Source organism: Schistocerca cancellata, chromosome 5 (assembly GCF_023864275.1).
Source record: "Schistocerca cancellata isolate TAMUIC-IGC-003103 chromosome 5, iqSchCanc2.1, whole genome shotgun sequence".
Lineage (NCBI taxonomy): Eukaryota > Metazoa > Arthropoda > Insecta > Orthoptera > Acrididae > Schistocerca > Schistocerca cancellata.
The window spans coordinates 366,115,230-366,139,986 of NC_064630.1; the positions used below are offsets into that span (position 1 = coordinate 366,115,230).

Genomic DNA, 24,757 nt, shown 5'->3' on the forward strand with positions numbered 1-24,757 from the left:
AGTGAATTCGAAAGTAAAATACTAGGTACCGACTTGACAGAAAATCCTAGGAAGTTCTGGTCTTACGTTAAATCAGTAAGTGGCTCGAAACATCATGTCCAGACACTCCGGGATGATGATGGCATTGAAACAGAGGATGACAAGCGTAAAGCTGAAATACTAAACACCTTTTTCCAAAGCTGTTTCACAGAGGAAGACCGCACTGCAGTTCCTTCTCTAAATCCTCGCACCAACGAAAAAATGGCTGACATTGAAATAAGTGTCCAAGGAATAGAAAAGCAACTGGAATCACTCAACAGAGGAAAGTCCACTGGACCTGACGGGATACCAATTCGATTCTACACAGAGTACGCGAAAGAACTTGCCCCCCTTCTAACAGCCGTGTACCGCAAGTCTCTAGAGGAACAGAAGGTTCCAAATGATTGGAAAAGAGCACAGGTAGTCCCAGTCTTCAAGAAGGGTCGTCGAGCAGATGCGCAAAACTATAGACCTATCTCTCTGACGTCGATCTGTTGTAGAATTTTAGAACATGTCTTTTGCTCGAGTATCATGTCGTTTTTGGAAACTCAGAATCTACTATGTAGGAATCAACATGGATTCCGGAAACAGCGATCGTGTGAAACCCAACTCGCATTATTTGTTCATGAAACCCAGAAAATATTAGATACAGGCTCCCAGGTAGATGCCATTTTCCTTGACTTCCGGAAGGCGTTCGATACAGTTCCGCACTGTCGCCTGATAAACAAAGTAAGAGCCTACGGAATATCAGAACAGCTGTGTGGCTGGATTGAAGAGTTTTTAGCAAACAGAACACAGCATGTTGTTCTCAATGGAGAGACATCTACAGACATTAAAGTAACCTCTGGCGTGCCACAGGGGAGTGTTATGGGACCATTGCTTTTCACAATATATATAAATGACCTAGTAGATAGTGTCGGAAGTTCCATGCGGCTTTTCGCGGATGATGCTGTAGTATACAGAGAAGTTGCAGCATTAGAAAATTGTAGCGAAATGCAGGAAGATCTGCAGCGGATAGGCACTTGGTGCAGGGAGTGGCAACTGACCCTTAACATAGACAAATGTAATGTGTTGCGAATACATAGAAAGAAGGATCCTTTATTGTATGATTATATGATAGCGGAACAAACACTGGTAGCAGTTACTTCTGTAAAATATCTGGGAGTATGCGTGCGGAACGATTTGAAGTGGAATGATCATATAAAATTAATTGTTGGTAAGGCGGGTACCAGGTTGAGATTCATTGGGAGAGTCCTTAGAAAATGTAGTCCATCAACAAAGGAGGTGGCTTACAAAACACTCGTTCGACCTATACTTGAGTATTGCTCATCAGTGTGGGATCCGTACCAGATCGGGTTGACGGAGGAGATAGAGAAGATCCAAAGAAGAGCGGCGCGTTTCGTCACAGGGTTATTTGGTAACCGTGATAGCGTTACGGAGATGTTTAACAAACTCAAGTGGCAGACTCTGCAAGAGAGGCGCTCTGCATCGCGGTGTAGCTTGCTCGCCAGGTTTCGAGAGGGTGCGTTTCTGGATGAGGTATCGAATATATTGCTTCCCCCTACTTATACCTCCCGAGGAGATCACGAATGTAAAATTAGAGAGATTAGAGCGCGCACAGAGGCTTTCAGACAGTCGTTCTTCCCGCGAACCATACGCGACTGGAACAGGAAAGGGAGATAATGACAGTGGCACGTAAAGTGCCCTCCGCCACACACCGTTGGGTGGCTTGCGGAGTATAAATGTAGATGTAGATGTAGATGTAGATGTAGAAATTAACATTGAGTAATAAATGTGTACAAGAGAGAGAGAGAGAAACTTTGTGATGACAATAGTACGAAGGTGGAGGTTTTTGAGAAACTATGTGGTGAAAATAGAGTTACACTTCAGAACCAAATCGATCACATTAGAAATGATTTAGAAACAGAGGTAGAAACCAAGTCTGCGGTAGTTGTAGAAGAAAAACTGGAAAAATTAAATGGAAATGTGTATTCAAAATTGACTGAAACTGAGATAAACATGGAAGAGCTACAAAATCTAAAGCATAGAGAAAGTGACAGTGGGTCTGATAATCATTATGACAAGCAGGATAATAGTTTTTCCAGGGAAAGGGTTAATGACGATTTGTTGTATGAAGATCACATGGAAAGGAAGTGTGTCAACCAGTAATAACAGCAAGTGTACAAGGTATACATGTAAAGTGTTTATTGGACAGTGGTAGCGATTTGAATGACATTTCACACGCATTTTTTGAATCTATTCAGAGCACAAAGGGTATATTGGTGATGCATGTGTCTGGAACAAAAATTAGTGGTGCTACTGGTAAGCTGCCAAAGAGTGTGAAAGAGATACTATTAAATGTAGAATTGGCAGGACAGCTGTAGAAATACAATTTTTTTGGCGATTCAAAATCTCAGCATTGATGTAATATTTGGGACTAATTCCTTGTGCAATTAGCAAGTAAGAGGTTCAACATTCTGTGTTGGATTCATTATGTGGTGATAATGCTTACACCAGCTGTCTGTCTCATTTTTCATGTTTCTAGAGGCAGTCAAACTCTTCTCCTATGCTATCTGTAGATCATAAGTAAATCAAAGCTATTCTATCTTCGACTTTCATGTAATTTTGTGCAGTAGGATACTTAAAAGTATAGAAATACTGTAGAAAAAGTTTCTCCAGTTTATCTGTGTATATATTATATTATGTTGTGTTGGTTATAAGTAACAGAATCATCAGAGGATGGAAGAAAACAAATTGGTATCACAGTTAAATAATTTGTCAAACAAAAAATATAAGTTAAACAGAAAATGAAAGGTGTCAGCATATGTGAAGGATAATTAACATCTAAAGTAATCAGCTCATGTGTGAAGTTAGTATAATTTAGTGCAGCAGCAGCAGGGCAATATGCAGTAAAAATCATCTTAAATATGAGATCTTAATATGAATTATGGTATAATAGAAGTTTTTGTGTTCAATGCAATCAGTATATGAGATAACTATCTATGTCATGGTACAGCCTTTTCTAACATTAAGGATTTACGAATTTTAAATATAGTTGCCTGGAGTAATGTGTGTGGAATATATTAGCAATACTTGTATGTATACCGCCCTTCAGGCTAGAATACAGTGAAATAATAAATTTTCTGAGTGATAATTTTGTCTGATCAGTAATGAGAGTTAAGTTTGCCTTAGCATAAGGCTCTGTTACTGTGGAGTGTTTTACAGCAGAGTTAGTTTTGCATTAGATAAGCAGGGTGGGTGTTTATTTATTAGATAATGAAACAAGAAAATAATGAATAATGTTAGGGTCTTAATGGTTAGGGAGCCTGTCTCTGCAGTAGAGATATTTTTTGAGAATGCACTCCACTGGTTTACAAGGTAAGAAACTTAAGTGAAATAATGGAGCTGACAGACATGATTAATGCAAAAGATAACTGTACACACACAAATGTGTGTCTAACTGTATTGATGATCTAACAGTGAACTAGGCAACATTGGGTACTGTTTGTATCGTGTAATTCGTGACACTGCAGCTGGAGTGAGAGACTAACAGAAAGAGCAATATTTACAAGTCATATAATGCTGCATCATTGGATCTGTATGTTATCTGAAAACTTCTATTTGTTCTGAGGAATTATGAACTTAAAGTGGTAATACTGGGATGAAGAAAAGTAATTTTGCTGATTAACTGATAACTGTGGTGCCCTGATGTGAATATTTCTGACAGGTCAACTATTTGGTAACATTTTGTAAGGATGTAGTTTTCTGGTTGAATGGGAGTAGTGCTCAGAGCTGAGTAGAGAAATGCAGCCATGATTTGGTACACCTTCCATCCCCTTAATTTTGATTTGAATAGTAATTAAGTTGTGTAATGGTGACTATTCTTTTTTCATAATGTAATGATTAGTAAATCTACGCTACTGCACATCTTGAGATTTTCATATTTTGCAAGTGGGAAAGAAACAAAAGTCCCTCAAAGTTTAACCAGTTTCAGACAGTTATCACTTACAGTAATGTTTTCTAGTGTAATGTGTACTTGATTTTAAAATGTTTTGTAGTCACCACCTTTCATACTACAGTCAATTTTAGTGCTAATTATTGTAATGTTATGAGAACTATGTAATGTACTTATTTATGGTGTAATGACTATCATTTGCCATTAGTGTTAAACATATTTTTTTAGACTTTAATTAGAAGTAAAAGTAAGTGTACTAAAGTAGGGCATTTTGTATCATTTTTTCATATACTGTGGCGGAGGAGAACCACCTCCAAGGAAACTGATAGCAGTGTATTTCCTTACGGACTGCCACTTGGCCCAGTTGAAGGTATGGACATCTTGGTAAGAAAATGTGTAAAAGCTCATTGAAAAAGTGAAAACGATTGTGAAAAATTAATAAACATTGAGCAAGTGAAATTTTTTGTCTAAACATAAACTGCAATGTGCAGTGTAATTTAACTTCTTTACTACCCATGAGGATTAATTTTTTGTTGTGCAAGACAGGACATTTATCAAATGATATGTATCTTTAAATGTAATCTTCGCTTACCCAGAAAGGATATCTCTTATGATGAAGATGTCTAAATTTTTGTTAAAAGTATAACTTGTGGATATTGCAATACACTGTATGTAAATACACTCCTGGAAATGGAAAAAAGAACACATTGACACCGGTGTGTCAGACCCACCATACTTGCTCCGGACACTGCGAGAGGGCTGTACAAGCAATGATCACACGCACGGCACAGCGGACACACCAGGAACCGCGGTGTTGGCCGTCGAATGGCGCTAGCTGCGCAGCATTTGTGCACCGCCGCCGTCAGTGTCAGCCAGTTTACCGTGGCATACGGAGCTCCATCGCAGTCTTTAACACTGGTAGCATGCCGCGACAGCGTGGACGTGAACCGTATTTGCAGTTGACGGACTTTGAGCGAGGGCGTATAGTGGGCATGCGGGAGGCCGGGTGGACGTACCGCCGAATTGCTCAACACGTGGGGCGTGAGGTCTCCACAGTACATCGATGTTGTCGCCAGTGGTCGGCGGAAGGTGCACGTGCCCGTCGACCTGGGACCGGACCGCAGTGATGCACGGATGCACGCCAAGACCGTGGGATCCTACGCAGTGCCGTAGGGGACCGCACCGCCGCTTCCCAGCAAATTAGGGACACTATTGCTCCTGGGGTATCGGCGAGGACCATTCGCAACCGTCTCCACGAAGCTGGGCTACGGTCCCGCACACCGTTAGGCCGTCTTCCGCTCACGCCCCAACATCGTGCAGCCCGCCTCCAGTGGTGTCGCGACAGGCGTGAATGGAGGGACGAATGGAGACGTGTCGTCTTCAGCGATGAGAGTCGCTTCTGCCTTGGTGCCAATGATGGTTGTATGCGTGTTTGGCACCCTGCAGGTGAGCGCCACAATCAGGACTGCATACGACCGAGGCACACAGGGCCAACACCCGGCATCATGGTGTGGGGAGCGATCTCCTACACTGGCCGTACACCACTGGTGATCGTCGAGGGGACACTGAATAGTGCACGGTACATCCAAACCGTCATCGAACCCACCGTTCTACCATTCCTACACCGGCAAGGGAACTTGCTGTTCCAACAGGACAATGCACGTCCGCATGTATCCCGTGCCACCCAACGTGCTCTAGAAGGTGTAAGTCAACTACCCTGGCCAACAAGATCTCCGGATCTGTCCCCCATTGAGCATGTTTGGGACTGGATGAAGCGTCGTCTCACGCGGTCTGCACGTCCAGCACGAACGCTGGTCCAACTGAGGCGCCAGGTGGAAATGGCATGGCAAGCCGTTCCACAGGACTACATCCAGCATCTCTACGATCGTCTCCATGGGAGAATAGCAGCCTGCATTGCTGCGAAAGGTGGATATACACTGTACTAGTGCCGACATTGTGCATGCTCTGTTGCCTGTGTCTATGTGCCTGTGGTTCTGTCAGTGTGATCATGTGATGTATCTGACCCCAGGAGTGTGTCAATAAAGTTTCCCCTTCCTGGGACAATGAATTCACGGTGTTCTTATTTCAATTTCCAGGAGTGTATTTTGTATGGGGATTTTCATATGTCCAGTTAGTATTAAGTATAAATTTGAAAAAATATAAGTCCTGTAGTTTTTGATAGGCATTCTTATGGTTTTTTTTTTTTTTTGTAGATTTTAAACCTAATTTCTGGCATTACTTTTTGTCATTGAATCGCCCAGTTAGCTATTTGCAGTATCTATCTGGTCAATCCAATGAGGGGGTGATCTGACGAAGCAAGTTTGGATATTTTTATTTATAATTTGCCATCTGCCTACTTAAATTTGTTTTTTCCTTTTTGAACTAATAACTGTTAACATAAGTGAGTATAATCTGTATTTTCATACTAGAGAAAGGTTGGCACTCAGTTTTACAGAATTTAACACCAGATCTAATTTTGTGCTTAGTTTTATGTATGTAATTGATTTTCTAATTTATTTCGACTATTCCTAGTTAGTATCTTTCATTATAGGGTGAAATCGGTGACTGTTTCTTAACTTAAATTCTATTGCTGACGTACAAACAAATATAAATTCTGTACTAATTATGAACACTTGGAGGAACAACTACTAGCAATTTTTCAAGTATTTATTTGGCTCTATTCAAAAACATGTTAGGAAAGCCAGCCCTTAATTAATTCCTAAGTAATTAACAGTTTTATCAAAAGCATTGTTTGTGTAATGATATTTGTTAATTTCATGATTTAAACAAATAATTTGGCATAAATCTTGTAGTAGGAGAAACTGTTAAAAAGACAGAATTTTTTTATGTATGCAGTTAATTTAATGAGTTACATTTTAATTGTTATTTCTGTAAATTAAACATCAAACAATGTGAAGTTTCAGTACCCATTATTGTGATGATATATAAGGGCCTGATTTTTGGTCATGAGACAGTCAGTCCACGGTCGAGTTTCAGATGAGGAACCTGTGTTGGTTGGAACTACGGCAATGCATCAAATTAACAGTGTAATAGGTGTTACGCAATTAAGGCCGTGTGTTAAAACAGTGACAGTGTCTACACGATACATACCTTTCTCTTCATCAAGAACTGAACTTTGTGGTTATGTTTTACTGCTCGTTGACGTTCAACAGGAAACTATTGTAGCAGTATGTGGATGTTCGCCAGCTAACTATTAATGGGGCTTATCGAAAGTTAAAAAATAATGCACTGGCCATATAACTGTGTAATATTGGGGGATTGTGAACAGTGAAATTAAATTATGGTGAAACGCAACTGTGCACCAGTCGGCTACATTATTTAAAGTAGTCTGTGTCGTACTTCCACAACCAATTTTTCAGCCAGTGTAGTAACGCAGTAAGTCGACACCAAGGACAACAAATGAAGAAATTAACAAAGTAGGCGAACCACTACACGATGATGAGGGTGTTATGGATGCTGTTCAACACAGCCCTGGTACCAGTAAACAACGTATCTCTCAACAATTAGGCATTTCCCAATCTAAGGTATGGTGTACACTGAAGTACAATAATCTGCATCCTTATTATAAACAAAAAGTGCATCATTACATCTGTGAGAACCTGCCCTTCACTTGGAGTTGTGCAACTAGTTAAATACTAGTCAGTGGTTACACAAATATATTTTATTTACTGATGAGGCACAGTTTACTTGAGATGGTATAAACAATATACATAACGATTACGTATGGTCTGAAGCGAACTCACATGCAATAGTGCAAGGTAATTTCCAGTAGCGATTTAGCATAAACTGGTGGTGTGGTATAATCAAGGCCCACTTTACTGAACCATTCATTTTCCCAGAATGTCTAACTGGTAAGACGTACTTACAATTCCTTCAAGAAGAAATGCCCCGCTTGATTGGAGATGTTCCACTTGCTACGTGATTGCAAATGTATTTTCAACATGACGGCGTGCCTCAACATTTCACCAACACTGTTACTGCACATTTAAATGAACATTTTCCCCTTACATGGATTGGTCATGGTGCTACAGGTCTGTAGCCACCCTGATCAACCAATTTAACACCAATGGATTTTTGAGTATAGTTTATGAGGACAAAGTCAATACATGTGAGGCATTACTTGCTCGCATTATGAATGCGATAGACAAAATTAAGAACAACCCTGTGAAACTGAAACGAGCAACAGAATCTGTTAATATATGTGCGGCTAAATGTACTGTACTCGGTGGAGACATTTTTGAACATTTATTTTGAATGTATTGTGAAACTGTATGTACACTGTACAACTTCGTTAACACTGAGCTTTCTTTTTTCCAGTTTAAGTTGTACTATGGTATTAATAAAAGCAGATTATCTGACACATTCATTCATACAGTTTCCATTAACGTTATAACCATCATTTTTCCAAAATTAAATTCTCTACGACTTCTGTTGAAAACTTTGTGTAATTGTCTGGAATTTAAAAAACAAATTGTGCCAAGTAGTTAATAAATTAAAAAAATTACGAAATTACGTCTTTCCTTCTCTGGATGTTCTGGAAAACTACTGCAGATATACATAAGGGAAATGTTTTATTGGTTTCACCACCAGATCAACAACAACAAAATAATTGGAAATCGTGCTTTACTTTAGCCTCGTACAGTTTTGCAACGGCTTCACCATAACGAAGTTGCTAAATTTCGGACAAAACCTTTTATTAGCCATATCTCCATAACTAAACATTTGGGACCTATGTTTATATGAACATTTCTCTTTAGTTTTACTTGTAGAATAACATATTACAATATTTGCATATCTTCGTACATCATCCTGTATATAGCACCTAATATACTAGCAGAGTTTTTCACATGTCAGTATTCTGGTGCAGCCATTCGTATACTTAAAAAAGGAAACCATATTTCTGTAGAAACCATTTAATCTTTTAACTGTATCCAATGTACAGAAACATACCTGTAACAAGTTAATGACTGATGTGGCTGATCTTTTCACTGTACACACAATTTTTTATGTGCCCATAAAAGAAAAAGTCCAGTGGCGTTAAGTCTGGGCTTTGTGATGGGCAAGGCAGTGGGCCAGCCCTGCCTATTCACCTTCAGAAGTAGTTTTGCTGTAGATGGTTCACCACCACACTGACATCTAAAACTGTGGTGCACTGTTATAACTGACTCAGTTTTCACAAGCCAAATAACACACTATGCTTTCTGATGGGGAGTACAAATTGTTGCTGAGTTGCTCTGCGCTGCACGCATGCTTGGACTTTGAGGGAAAAGAGGAAAAAACAGCACTGGTGCCATCTAAAGATCAAGCGACGTGGCAACTGCAGGGGAGCCAAACTTTGAGAGTTGATGAATCAAACACCACAAACTATAATAGTGCAAGTCACTTTGAAAAGATTCCAGGACATATCAAAACTAGGGAGTTTTTTTTTCGAACACCGTGTGAGAGGAGAGGACGTACATCAGGCAACAGTATGCAGACATTTTACAACTCTAATGTCTCTGTGAGTATAATTCCCTGTCAGAAATTCTTGTTTTTTAACCTCTAAAGTGCCTTTTCTAAATCAACAATTTTTATCATCAGCAAAAGATGCACAATAACTTACATTGTTCTCGGTCTGTGAATGAAAAGATGTCTGTACTCTTCACCAACAACAGCCATGTAAATAAACATATCTCCACCTGGAGATGATGGTGCGAATCATCGAAATGCATAGTGGCAAAATAAAAAAGTGAAACTTCCTGGCAGATTAAAACTGTGTGCCGGACCGAGACTCAAACTCGGGACCTTTGCCTTTCGCGGGCAAGTGCTCTACCATCTGAGCTACCCAAGCACGACTCACGCCCTGTCCTCACAACGACTCACACCCCGTCCTCACAACTCAGATGGTAGAGCACTTGCCCGCGAAATGCAAAGGTCCCGAGTTTGAGTCTCAGTCCGGCACACAGTTTTAATCTGCAAGGAAGTTTCATATCAGTGTACACTCCACTGCAGAGTGAAAATCTCATTCTGAAAATAAAAAAGTGACTGACGAAGAAACTGTTTTATTTGTATTGAAGTAATTGTGAATTTTCTGTATATACTTTGTGTTACATTTTGTATGTATTCCATTATTTTATTCCACAATGTCAATGCCAACCATCCGAGCTATTTCAAGGACACAATTATTACATACATTGGCTACCTGCATGGTAACATTTATTGATTTGACTGTTTTCTTCTATAAAAAAGCCCTGTCATTTCTCAACTATTACCCATTTTGTCCTTTAATTATTGCCCACAGATTTCATTTTACTATCTTAATGATTAATTTCAGGTATTATATTCAGGATGTGTTTCTTAATCACTCTCCTTAGGACAGCCCCTTATTTTTTGCAGCACGTACCCAGTTCTAGGTTTTTGTAAGTTTTTGGTGTGGGTGGGGATGGTGAGAGGAGGAAATGTTAAAGACTGAACGAAGCTCATCTATAAACACATTTAATTTGGAACTGCCATCCTTCCTTTCAGCTACCTGTATGATTGACATCAAACTTTCTGATGTTTAGTGATTAATTATTCAAATTTCTTTCCAAACACCCATTTCTTTGCAATCTGCTAGGTTATTTAATGTGAATAGCTGTGCACTATGGTCAGAAAGGCCATTCACTGTTACATAAACATTTATATCAATAATTAAATGTTCACCTACAAAGATGTTGTCTATACATGTACCACTTTCCTATGTAATACTGCTGGGAGAATTAACAACACAAGTGTGAAGTAACGTTTCCAAATTGTACCTTTTACTGAATATTTCTAACAAACTGAACATCGCTGCACTGCTGCTGCCAGTTGACTCCAATGTTGCCAGATAGATATAGATTTCTCACAATACCGAATATATGCCCATATTTAAGACTGGTGGGAACTTTAAATCAAACACTAGACGTTTTTATATTAATTTCGAGTATAAGATGCACCTGAATTTTAGAGGCAATTTTTTGAAAAATAAAGTGAGTCTTACAGTTCGTAAAATATGGTATGTTTTCCTGTTATGGCTTATAGCCCAAATATTGCAGTTTTGTTCCTCTCTTCTTGGTACTTAATGAGCCTTTCCATATTCCCACAATTAAAAAATGATAACTGTGTCAAATGTGTTCCAAATAGCGGTTGTAACTAAATTATTTTCTACTCAAAGTAGTGTTGTTTATACTGTTTTGAGAACTGTCTACAACCCCTACGTTAACACAGGATATACCAGGAGGACCAGCAGTAATTTCAGATCTGGTACCATTGAAACTGGAGTAAAAAATGGTATCGGCATGTGGTTTATACCTAACAGCTGATGTTTTTTGTTAAATTTTAAGTATACAAGAGCAGACGACGGTTACAGCCTAATGGCAGGATATTAGTGTCTGTTCTATTTAACACACATAGTTCAGACTTGAAATGTAGTGCTATACAAGAATGCTGAAGATGAAATGTGTAGATATCAGGTAACTAATAAGGAGGTACTGAAATCAACTGAGAAGAGAAGAAATGCATGGGACAACTTGACCAAACAAAGCTAATAGGTCACATCTTGAGACTGTGGAATCATAAACTTGGTACTGGAGAACAACATGGGAGGTATAGATTGTAGAAAGAGACAAAAGCTTGACTACAGTAACCAGGTTCAAATTAATGTAGGTTGCAGTAGTTATGCAGAGATGAAAAGGCTTATACAGGATAAAGTTTTGTGGAGAGCTGCATATCATTTTTGAAATAAACAACAACAACAAGAACACACTAACAGCGGACCAATTTCATTCAGGAATGGCTATAATAGCTTTTGTTGGTAACAGAAAATGATATATATTGACATGAAGATGGCTCTCGTCCCAACGATATCATAATTTCTGTGAAGAATATAGCATCTTATTGACAATTTTTAAAATGAATCAAGCCCAACGGTCTTCCCTCCTGCAAATACCTAGTTTCTCCATAGGCATCCTAACTCATTAATTACCCACTGGAATAAGGTAATCACTTTACAATTAAGGCAGCTTGGGGGGTGGCGGGTGGGGGAGAAATTTGTAAAGGGGCAGGGTGGGAGACAATTTGGTTGGCAGACTATAAGTTTTGTCAGGCAGATGCCAACCTTTATGTTTTCTATGGTCAGGTCAATTTCCATCTCATCAGATAATACCAATGGCATGTGCTCTAATGGCTATGTTGACTTTCTTTTGGGCATTTTCTTCCTCCTCTTTTTCAACATTTTAACGAGGAAAGATCAGAAAGTACCGCACAATGATTTTATTACCAAAATGTTTAATATGTACAAAACAAATAAATAAATAAATAAAAATCACAAATTAACTTACATCTTTTACCTACTTTCCTACTTAGTCACCGAAGCTCTCAACACATTTCTCCCTTTGTGGTACCAGGTTCAATAAGCCTGTTTGCCGAAGTCCATTTCGTTGGAGTATAGCAATCCGAAGACTGCTGATTTCACTTCTGCATCTGTCACAAAGAGATGGTCAGGCAGCAATTTCTTCATGGGACCAAACAAATAGCTGCTCCAATGGCTCCGACATTCTGCGTGGTTGCAGCTGTTACCGGCCACCCAGAGCATGGTGAATCACTAATGTTCACACTACCCTCCTGGAAGAATGTGCACACCACCTGGAGACATTACTATGGTCCATAAGGTCGCCCCATACAAGCCCCAGTGAATTTCACTCAGTTTATGTTCGGCTGGCAGATATCGAACTACACTTTGGTGCTCTTCACAAGTTGACAACATAACATGTGTGCCATGTTTGTTTCATAGTTCACACTTCTCTCTCTAGAGCAGCACATGACAACAAAATATACTCTGTAGCACAAACTTCAAACTATATCATTGTGAAATTTCAACATTCAAGCTGCAATACCAGGGGAGAAAAAATTATTGTGCGTTACATTCCGATCCTCCCCCGTATTTGATTGTGGAAATAACTGTCTTTAAAAGTGAGACAACACACAACATCTCTTTCCGTCTGTCCGTGTGTGTGTGTGTGTGTGTGTGTGTGTGTGTGTGTGTGTGTGTGTGTTTAGAGCTACCTTTTTCAAGTGCCGTAAAGAAGTTAGTGCTGATTTAAGCTGGGATTTTCCACCCAACGCAAAACATTAATTTATATACTGCAGTTATTTCTGAGCCCGATAGCTTTCTCTGTTTTGGGATTATGACAGTCACTTTTATGATCTTTATTTTTCAGGATTTTTTCTCCTCAGAAAATAATATCCTGTCTTTGCTCCAAGCAGCACGATTCCCAAAGCAATTTACATACATTTGTGTTACCAAAGATGTCATTGCTGTTTCATGTGGGGCCTTTGGATATATGGTAATACATCCACATCATTGATACTGAAGCCATTTCATTCACTGGAGAGTAAAAGATGAGCTGTTGGGGAATTCTAGTAATACTGGGGAACCAAATTTAAGTGTAAAAGTAACCAATTTTTCTAGTTCATCATTGTTACATCAACACAAATCTTCTTCCACCCACTGTTCTTTAAGCTTATGCAGGTTTACTCTCTAATTTCCAAAGCAGAAAATTTCATTACTGAAATTAAACATCACTTCACTCATTCCAGCATTCCTCTACCACAGAGTAAACTTTTCTTAATATAAAATAGTATAACTGTTTAGCATCAGAAACACACTGACACACATCCTGTTACAGTTATTACTCTTTGTCCATGATAATTTGACAATTTTACTAGTGATGCCAGAAGTATCACTGTGCACATTGTTAACGGTAATGGTGCCAGGGTTGTGGCAAGCAGTCTTCACTGCCTTCCTGTAACCAGTCCTCTCTCCTTTGAAGTTCAATTGGGAGGGGGAGAGGGGGGGGGGGGGGGTGTAAGGCACACCACCTGCCATTCCTGAGGCAATCACCACATGAATATTCTACTTATCATGGACAAACAGTAGTTCTTCAAAGAGCTTTTGCTCTAGGAAGTCTATCTAGTACCCTCTTAGTAAAGAGGGTGGAACTGTACACTGACTGGAGTATTTTAAGAAGAAGAAATATAAACCATTTTGTAAACAACAGCTAAAAACCATTTTTGCCAAATCAGCTACAAAATTAAAAGTCAACTTGGGCTCAATATGATCCAGGTATGACAGGTTCACCAACCATTGCACACTATACACAGGTTTTCATCAAATGTCACCTACACAATTAGAGTACAACAAATCTTGAGGTTTAATCAAAGATCCCGATTCCTTGTAATATACAATATTCCACTATTGTGCCAAATAATGGGTTGCTGATATGCACTCAGAGCTTATGGTTGTATATGACTGGCAGCTAGCTTACTGAAAATTACAAATACAGCTAAAATTACCCCCTTCCTCTTATATTGCATCAATACACTTGTTCAGGTGGGTTGTACACTCACCATGTAAACTCAGTTGTTGGAGAGATGTGGGGCCTCTTGTCCTCAAAACAATTAAACATATGTAGTCCAGAAATTTACACTATTTTTCTTGCCAGTATCCGTAGCAGAAAGTGACCAATGGCATCAGTCTTCTGAATTTTGCTCATTCACCTCTATACACACCGTATGCAAATCCATACACTGGTGAGCCAAAACATTATGACCACCTACTTAAAAGTGTGCTGGTCCACTTCTAGAACATAATTCTATAGAGATTCTGCATGCCATAGATTTGACAAGTACTTGATAAGTTTCCAGAGGTTTGTGGCACCAGATGTCTAAGCATAGGTCACACATTCCGTAATTTATGGATGGTTGGTTTGTGGGCACAAAGCTGGCACCGGACAGTATGCCACTTGGGTTTCACTGGATTCAAATAAGTTGAATTTGATGGCCAAGGCATCAACTTGAGTTCACTATCATGCTCCTCAAACCATTGCAGCACGATTCTCGCCTTGGGGGGCAGTTACCCTCCTGGAAGATGCCATCACTGTTGAGGAAGACGTCAAATATAATGGAGTTACAGGTGGTCGCTAATAATGTTCACATAGTACACAGCTGTCATGGGGTCTTCAATTACTACCACAGGTTCCATCAAAGCCCTGGTGAATGTCTCCCAGCAACATGCTGAATGTTTCGAGCAGCTGTTTGCCTACATGAAGCATATTTAGACACGACAATCGACCTTGTTTAACAATAAATGAGAATTGTCTGACTAGGCAACATGATTCCACTGATCCGCATACTGTCCACTGAACGGCGTGTTCCAAAACACTTGTGCCTGTGCCAGTACTGTACTCTGTCATCAGATCTGCAACAGATTGCTGCCTATCCTGCTTTAGAGCACAGGCAAGCCTCCGATCCCTATGTTCAGTGATGAAGTATGGATAACCAACTTCTTGTCGCCTACTCGTGGTTTCAGCATTCACCAACCACTTTCCATACAAACTAACGGCAGTAGCACGCCAACAGCCAGCCAGCTTGCTTCTTCCGAGTTGCTCACTCCCAGGCACAGGGATACAACAATCTGGCTTTTGTCAAAGTCGTTTCAAATCGACGGATTTCCCCCATTTGCACCACTTATTGCTAGAATGATTCCCAATTTGTCTCCGTTCCACTCATATACTTCTGTTAACATATCACATGCCCTCAGCACCACCAGGCAGCCTACAACCTTGTGGTGGGCAGTAGTCATAATATTTGGTTCATCAGTTTATAGTCTTCATGAGGAGTTACACATTTTTTTCTAAACTCGTTGCCAGTGATTGCAAAGTTTATCTTACACTTTTAAATGTATTATACCAATGTGACATTCATTTTTTTCCGATTTTTCCATTCTCAGTACACAATTCATAATATTATTGTATCTGCAGTCACATAATTTCTGTTGTTCTTTATAGCTGATTTTCCAGTCAGAGACTGCACTTAATTTTATCTGGTCAATAAAATAAACATTTTCTGTCTTTATCTGTACTAATGCATACAAGCTAAAATATGATTTGGACGATTTTTGGGTGGTAGTCAATAAAATTGTTACAGGCAACACATATATTAAATAGTAATATGATACGAGAACAGTATGTCTCATAATCAACTTAAATGTAACACACAGCAGTGAAAAAGCATATACTCACAATTTAAATTCTCTGTGTAAAGTGCTTCAAATTCTTTCTCTATCTGGTTGAACAGATCATGCAGTCTTGATCTGTAAAAGTGAAAAAATACTATGGAGGTATGCATTTAGACAACAGAGTAATAGTAAGACAAAAAACAAGCAAACTACAAGGGAAAGTACTAACGGGGCTGTAGGAAAAGCAACAATAGTTTGGTATCAGTAAGAAGACGCCATTTACTGGCATTAAATAGTGACAAAAGTTGAATTATAAAGAGCAGTTTTATCAGTAAGGGTGCTCCATACACTGGTAAAAGATATAAATATCCAAATTTCCTGAATGGTAAACAAGTTACCATTACCATTCTGCAGAGGCTATTCAGCAAACAAAACACTGTCCCCCCCTCTGCTGTGAAATAATTTCTGGTAATGAAGGAAATTAAGAGTACAGTAAGAGGGATTCCAACCAAATTAAACAATGGACAAAGTGTATGTGAGGCACATTTAGTACAGGGAGCAGACATGATTCAGTTACAGTACAATGACGACGTTCAGAAAATATGAACTTTTAAATTCAGTGCAATAATTCTTTGTATAGCCTCTATGGCAAATTGCTTGCATTCATTTATTACCCGGATCACAACAACAAACTGATTGAGAGCAAAACATAGCTGAGAATGGAAGGGGGCTTTGTTGCCAGTTGGCCATTGTGTATGCATGAAGTATGGCTGCTCCAGAAATAATTGTATGGCTCCATAATGACTACCTTCACACACACCCTGTTAATGTGAAATACCGAGTTCACTTTTCATGGTCATAATAAGTTTATCACTTAAGAAACACACTATTATTTGCAAGTCTTAATAAATGTAACAGTATGATTCACAATTAAGAGGCACCACCGGTATAAAAGGGATGCTCAAGTTTATGTAAATCCTTTATGTGACTATGACAATAAATCTGTTACATTAACAATAAGTGTTTAAATACTTACAAATCACTGTAGTGTGCATTTAGTATCTTGTGCTTATGCAGGAGGGCATTTCTCAGTAATGAGATTACAATTGTTTTGGAACGGCAACAGAAGTCAGTCACGCAAAATATGGTAACAAATCATGATCACAAACACTGAAAAATCACAATTTATGGCAAAGTGTGAATGCCACTCTGTGGGTGTCTCTTCTTTCCCTGACCATGTAATTAACTGTTCTATGGATGAGTTACTGTAATTATCTGTAAACATAATTAACTTTGCTATAATTTTCTAGTCTCACTTCAGCATTTTTTAAGACCCTTTTCCATATTATGTACAAAATTATTCCAGTTCTCTGTACCCAAGTTTCCTCTAACAATTTTTGAATTTCTACCACAGTGAAGCTTTCGTTGGTTGGTTTTAAAGGGGGGAAAGGGACCAAACTGCTAGGTCATTGGTCCCTTGTTCCAAATAAACAATGCCACAAGGGTGAGGATAAAACAAGGGTGACTGACAACACAAAATGGAGGGAAAGGAAAAACGACAAGAACAATGGAAGGGCAACTAACACTTAAATGGACAAAAGGGGACAAGAAAACCACAGAAATGTAAGAAACAGGTAGAAGAGATTAAAACGACAAAACAGACTACCATGGCTGGCTGACGAGAATAAAAAGGAGAAGCCAGCCACTCGGCAACACATTAAAACCTTCACCCTAAAAGCTCTAGGATGTAGGACACAGAGGGACAAAGGACACGCGTCACAACTTAGACCAAATGATAAAACCCACCCCCACGAATAAAACGTAAAACTAAATCAGCCGATGAGGCGTCAGATAAAATTAGCAGCAACAAGTTCAGTAACTGAAGATTTTGTCGTAGGGCACTCAAAGTGGGACAGTGCACCAGAATATGGGCCACTGTCAACAGGACGCTGCACCAACACTATGGCGGATCTTCACAGCGCAGGAGGTAGGTGTGCGTTGCCCAAGCATGGCCAATGTGGAGCCGGCAGAGAACCACAGAGTCCCTGTGAGAGGCTCACATGGAGGAGTGGCATACATTCATAGTCTTCTTAATGGCACGCACTTTGTTGTGCGTACTGAGACTATCCCATCCCGTCTACCAAATCGGAAAAACCTGGCGGCATAAAAACGAACATAGGTCAGTTATTGGAATGCCAAACTCCATATGCAGTTTACGTGTAGCCTGTTTGGCCAGCCTGTCAACAAGTTCGTTGCCTGGGATTCCAATGTGTCCTGGGGTCCACACAAACACCACTGAATGACTGGACCCACTCTCTAAGTGAGGTGTTATAGGATTCACTGTGGCTTGTAGTGAACAAGAAGACTTTCCCTTCCATCCACAATTTGACAGGGCAAAAGGCTGGAGGGTAATTCTCCAATGCAGAGGTGCAAGCATAGTGTCCAGCAAAGTGCTCGGCAATCACATTTGCGTCGGTAAATAACATGCCATTTATGTTAACACCAGGAACACCTGTTGGGGTCTGATACCCAAAACCTCGTTTGATCTTTGCCCAGACTTTGAAAGAAGACGTATGGCACCCAATGGTTGAGATGTATCTCTCAACACTCCTGTTTCCATCTTCTGATAAGCTGGCGAATGCGGGCACGGAACCGTTTAAAGGCTATCATGTGCTCCAGGGAAGGGTGCTGTTTATGCCGCAGTAGAGCTTGCCGATGCTCCTTAATTGCATAAGTGACTTCCGGTTACCACCAAGGGACAGTCTTTGGACTGTCTTTCACCCTGGACACCCTGAAGAACAAGGGGTCACGTTTTCCGCCACAGAAATGATTATTGTAGTTACCTGCTTAACCATCACATCGATGTTAACATGTGGGGGAGATTCAGTGGTGACAGGAGAGGTGAAAGCATCCCAGTCTGCCTTGTTAAAAGCCCGTCTGGGCAGGCGTCCATGGGCCTGATGCTGGGGCAGTGACAGGTAGATGGGGAAGTGGTCACTGCCACACAGGTCTTCATGTGCTCTCCAGTGGATAGATGGGAGAAGACCAGGACTGCAAACCAAGACATCAATGGCTGAAAGTGTGCCATTTGCCACACTGAAATGTGTGGGGGGCACCTGTATTTAAGAGGCGGAGTTCAAGTTGTCACAGTAAATTTTCGACATCTCTGCCTCGGCCAGTAAGCATGATGCCACCTCACAAGGGGTTATGAGCATTAAAATCTCCCAAAAGTAGGAAAGGTTTAGGGAGTTGATCAATCAGTGCAACCAATGGTTCAGGGGTAATGCACCATCTGGAGGAAGATATACATTGCAGACAGTTATTTCCTGTATTGTCCTTATCCTGACAGTCATTTCAAGAGGGCTTTGAAGGGGGTTCACTGCATACTGTTCAGGACGTAGACACAAACTCCACTTGACACTCTATTATAGTCACTATGGTTCTTGTAATATCCCCTATAGCCGCAGAAGGCAGGGGTCTGCATTGCCAGGAACAAGGTTTCCTGGAGGGCAATGCAAAAAGCAGGTATAAAGCTTAATAGTTGCAGCAGCTCAGCCAGGTGGTGGAAAAAATTGCAAAATTCCACTGAAGGATGATGTTATCATGAGGCTGGGAAGGCATGAAGCATGCAAGGAGGCAGGTTATGTCTCAGGGTCACCTGCTGCCACCAATTTAGTATTTGTAGCCATTTCTACAGTAGATGAGGCATCAGCGAGTTCCAGGCCCGCAGGGGAAGCTAAGATCTCCACTGCATCCTCAAATGCAGAATTGGTAGGGAGTGGTGGTGTTGGGGCCACCGGAGGGTCCTTTTTCTTAGCAGACTTCTTTGTTTGCTTGCCCTCTCACTTCTCTTTAGGGGCTTGATGGAGGACTTCTCTGGAGTAGCTTCAGGCCCGGAAGAAGACCATGAAGCTCTTTGTCCAGCAGCTTTTGGCTTCTTGAGCCACTGACGAGAGTCCACTGTGGAATTAATGGAGACCTAGGGAGAGAGGGCCTCAAGGGACCACTTTCTCACGAGAGGAGCTGGAGGAGGCTGTTGCTTCTCCAGCAGGGGGGGAGGGGAAGGAGACCGATGTCCCCTGCACTTGGGGGGGGGGGAGGGGGTTGCTCCGGAAGTAGGTGCTTTGGGAGCAACGGAGGGAGATTAGTCCCCTACCACCAAGGGGGCGGATGTATTCTGGTGGCCTGTGGGGCCCACTATTCATGGCACAGAGTGAGGAATCACTGGTACTTGGGAAGATGATGGCGACGTAGCTGCAGCATATGTCGACATCAGCCGAATGGGGGTGTAATCTTTCAGATTTACGCTTAGCCCCTGTGTAAGTCAACCAGTCCAGGGTTTCGTATTCCATGGAGTACTGGGCAGTCTGGCTAGCAGGGGGAGTGGTGCTCTCCACAGTTGATGCAAGTAGGAGGAGGTGCACATGGGGTATCTGGGTGCAGTGGATGTTCGCAGTCTCGACACGCAACACTGGAAGTGCAGCGGGGAGAAATGTGGCCGAACTTCCAGCACTTAAAGCACCGCATAGGGGGAGGGACATATGGTTTAACGACATAGCGGTAAACCATCTCCTTGACATTTTCAGGCAATGAATCACCCCTCAAAGGCCAAAATGAAGGCATCTGTAGCAACCCTGTTGTCTTTGGGTCAACTGTAAAAGCGCTAGATGAAATTAACACCCCGCCGTCCTAAATTGGCGCAGAGCTTGTCGTCAGACTGCTAGAGGGGATCACGATGGAAAATAATCCACTGTGAGGCTTTTATGGGGAGTGACGGAAACAAGAATATCACCCAGCTTGTCACAGACGAGTAATATTCGGGATTGGGCTGGGGATGCCGTCTGAATCAAGACTGCACCATTTTGCATCTTTGACAAAGCTGTCACTTCTCCAAACTTATCCTCAAGGTGTTCAATGAAAAACTGAGACTTCAAAGGTAGAAAGGAGTCCTCATCAGAGGCAAATATGGCTCTCCCTCAGTTCTGTAGCCTTATATTCCTCCCATGGTGTAACGAGGGAGGGAAACGATTTAGGGTCATGCCTGTCGGCATTGTATTCAATCTTGCCCTTCTTAGAGGCTGCTGGCACCGTACGGTCACCAGCAAGAGAAGACTTAGTCCGCTTCATTGCGGGTCATCCACCCTGATGCCACCCACTCCGATCAAGACCTCTTCCCATGGGTGCCACCCAGCCACAGCAAAGGCCAACTGGCATAATTTCTGTTGCCAGGAGTCCTGATGCCCCAGGAAGACAGGGTTCTACTCCTTGGCATACATGGAGAGTTTACAGCTCAGGCATCAGCAGTGCAATCCCTGTATTATTAGGAGGCTACCACCCAATGGGTACATGACGACCCCACCACAACGGTCTGGCTACCGTGCTGGATATTGGGCGCAGAGAAATCCAATATTGTCATGGGGGCGAAAGACGACAGGAGACAACGGAAGAAGATGACATACTCCAGAAAGTGTCCTCGCCCAAATAGTTCAATTGCAGGTGGAGATGCAAAGCCATGACATGAGATTCAGGAGATCGAATCTAAGGGCACTATGGATAACTCGTGCACCATGTAGGGCATCCTTCCCCATATGGCCTGCACTTCTGTAAAATTTTGAAAGTGGCAGGTCAAACCATAGATTGGGACCTGAACTCATAGGGCTCACTTTTCAGTGAGAGGCTCCTGTTAGTCACCTCTTAAAACAGGCAGGAATACCTCGGGCCTATTTTAACCCCCGGACCTGCAGGGGGACACTGTCCTGTAATGCTTCATCTGCAACCAAAACATTTCAATAGTTTTGAAGTGGCAATGGTGGGAGCCAAACACCTCTATGGCCGTTTTCTCTAGCCAGCTCATCAATGACATACTGCTGAAATCGGCTTGCCCCACCGCCACTTTCTTTTTTTCAAGCATACAATGGGGTCATGTTTTTTCTTCGCCATCAAAGCTTTATCTTTGACAAACGAATGGTATGGGGCATCATCCACAATGATGACAGATGACCTATTTCTATTTTCCAATAATTTTTCCAATGAACCTCTTAATAAAACTCTCAATTCATCTCCTTGTAGTAATCACGTATTCTCTAAGCCAGGAGACACTTCAATATGAAACCAGAGGAAGGCAGTAATTCTTGTGCCCTTTCCAATGGGAACTGCAGTACCTTCATGAATACTCTTGGAATGAAAGAAGACTGAGTTTAACATCCCGTCGACATTGATGTCATTAGAGATGGAGCACACACTCTGTGTCAAGGATGAGGAAGGAAAACGGCCATGTCCTTTAAAGGGAACCATCCAGGCATTTACCTAGAGCAACGGCCATGTCCTTTAAAGGGAACCATCCAGGCATTTACCTAGAGCAATTTAGGTAAATCATGGAAAATCTGTATCTGAATGGCCGGACGTGGGTTTGAGACACTGTCCTTCCAAATGTGAATGTATACTCATCTGTCCACTCTTTTTTCACAGAATTACTGGATTATCCCAGTCACGTTCTGCCACATACCGCCTTCAAATTGTGCCTAACAATGCCATGCAGCAGTAACACTTCTTTTCATTAATTTTTTGATACCTGAACCCTAGGGCACACACAAATGTTAACAAAAGTTTTTTATTGTTGGATTTCTTTTCTTTCATAATAACCATATATACGTTGATAAACAGCGTCTTACTGAATTGTGTCAAAGTTCATTACTCACTGCTTTGTTTTCCTCTTTACCAGAGACCATAGCTCAGATGAATCTTGTTCTGTACAGTGGTCTCCCCCCCCCCCCCCCCCCCCATGAACCATGGACCTTGCCATTGGTGGGGAGGCTTGCGTGCCTCAATGACACAGATAGCCGTACCGTAGGTGCAACGACAACGGAGGGGTATCTGTTGAGAGGCCAGACGAATGTGTGGTTCCTGAAGAGGGGCAGCAACCTATTCAGTAGTTGCAATGGCAACAGTCTGGATGGTTGACTGATCTGGCCCTGTAACACTAACCAAAACGGCCTCGCTGTGCTGGTACCGCGAACGGCTGAAAGCAAGGGGAAACTACAGCCATAATTTTTCCCGAGGGCAAGCAGCTTCACTGTATGATTAAATGATGATGGCATCCTCTTGGGTAAAATATTCTGGAGGCAAAATAGACCCCCATTCAGATCTCCGGGCGGGGACTACTCAGGAGGACGTCTTTATCAGGAGAAAGACAACTGGCTTTCTGCGGATCGGAGCATGGAATGTCAGATCCCTTAATCGGGCAGGTAGGTTAGAAAATTTAAAAAGGGATTGGTTAAAGTTAGATATGGTGGGAATTAGTGAAGTTAGGTAGCAGGAGAAACAAGAATTTTGGTCAGGTGAATACAGGGTTATAAATACAAAATCAAAAAGGGTTAATGCAGGAGTCGGTTTAATAATTAATAAAAAAAAAAATAGGAGTGCAGGTAAGCTACTACAAACAGCATAGTGAATGCATTATTGTGGCCAAGAGAGACATGAAGCCCATGCCTACTACAGTAGTACAAGTTTATATGCCAATTAGCTCTGCAGATGAAGAAGAAATTGATGAAATTTATGATGAGATAAAAGAAATTATTCAGGTAGTGAAGGGAGACGAAAATTTAATAGTCATGGGTGACTGGAATTCGAGAGTAGGGAAAGGGAGAGAAAGAAACATAGTAGTTGAATATGGATTGGGGCTAAGAAATGAAAGAGGAAGCCGCCTGCTGGAATTTTGCACAGAGCATAACCTAATCATAGCTAACACTTGGTTCAGGAATCATGAAAGAAGGTTGTACACATGGAAGAACCCTCGAGATACTAGAAGGTTTCAGATAGATTATATAATGGTAAGACAGAGATTTAGGAACTGGGTTTTAAATTTTAAGACATTTCCAGGGGCGGATGTGGACTCTGACCACAATCTGTTGGTTATGAACTGTAGATTAAAACTGAAAAAACTGCAAAAACTTGGGAATTTAAGGAGATAGGACCTGGATAGACTGAAAGAACCAGAGGTTGTACAGAGTTTCAGGGAGAGCATAAAGGAACAATTGACAGAAATGGGGGAAATAAATACAGTAGAAGAAGAATGGGTAGCTTTGAGGAATGAAATAGTGAAGGCAGCAGAGGATCAAGTACGTAAAAAGACAAGGGCTAGTAGAAATCCTTGGGTAACAGAAGAGATACTGAATGTAATTGATGAAAGGAAAAAATACAAAAATGCAGTAAGTGAAGAAGGCAAAAAGGAATACAAACGTCTCAAAAATGAGATCGACAGGATGAGATCGACAGGAAGTGCAAAATGGCTAAGCAGGGACGGCTAGAGGACAAATGTAAGGATGTAGAGGCTTATCTCATGAGGGGTAAAGTAGATACTGCTTACAGGAAAATTAAAGAGACCTTTGGAGAAAAGAGAACCACTTGCATGAATATCAGGAGCTCAGATGGAAACCCAGTTCCAAGCAAAGAAGGGAAAGCAGAAAGGTGGAAGGAGTATATAGAGGGTCTATACAGGGGCGATGTTCTTGAGGACAATATTACGGAAATGGAAGACGATGTAGATGAAGATGAAATGGGAGGTATGATACTGCGTGAAGAGTTTGACAGAGCACTGAAAGACCTAAGTCGAAACAAGGCCCCGGGAGTAGACAACATTCCATTAGAACTACTGAGAGCCTTGGGAGAGCCAGTCCTGACAAAACTCTACCATCTGGTGAGCAAGATGTATGAGGCAGGCGAAATTCCCTCAGACTTCAAGAAGAATA

The 24,757-nt window shown here is 41.2% G+C and overlaps 1 protein-coding gene across 2 annotated transcripts in view; it reads right to left on the reverse strand.

Annotated features, from left to right (window-relative positions):
* LOC126187873 (WD repeat-containing protein 37-like) overlaps nt 1–24,757 on the reverse strand; it is a 126,289-nt gene that overhangs the window by 67,094 nt on the left and 34,438 nt on the right. For both annotated transcript variants that reach the window (XM_049929204.1, XM_049929203.1), the window contains exon 3: nt 16,075–16,145. In XM_049929204.1, coding sequence (XP_049785161.1) covers nt 16,075–16,145 — 71 coding nt within the window. The remainder of the gene's footprint in view (nt 1–16,074; nt 16,146–24,757) is intronic.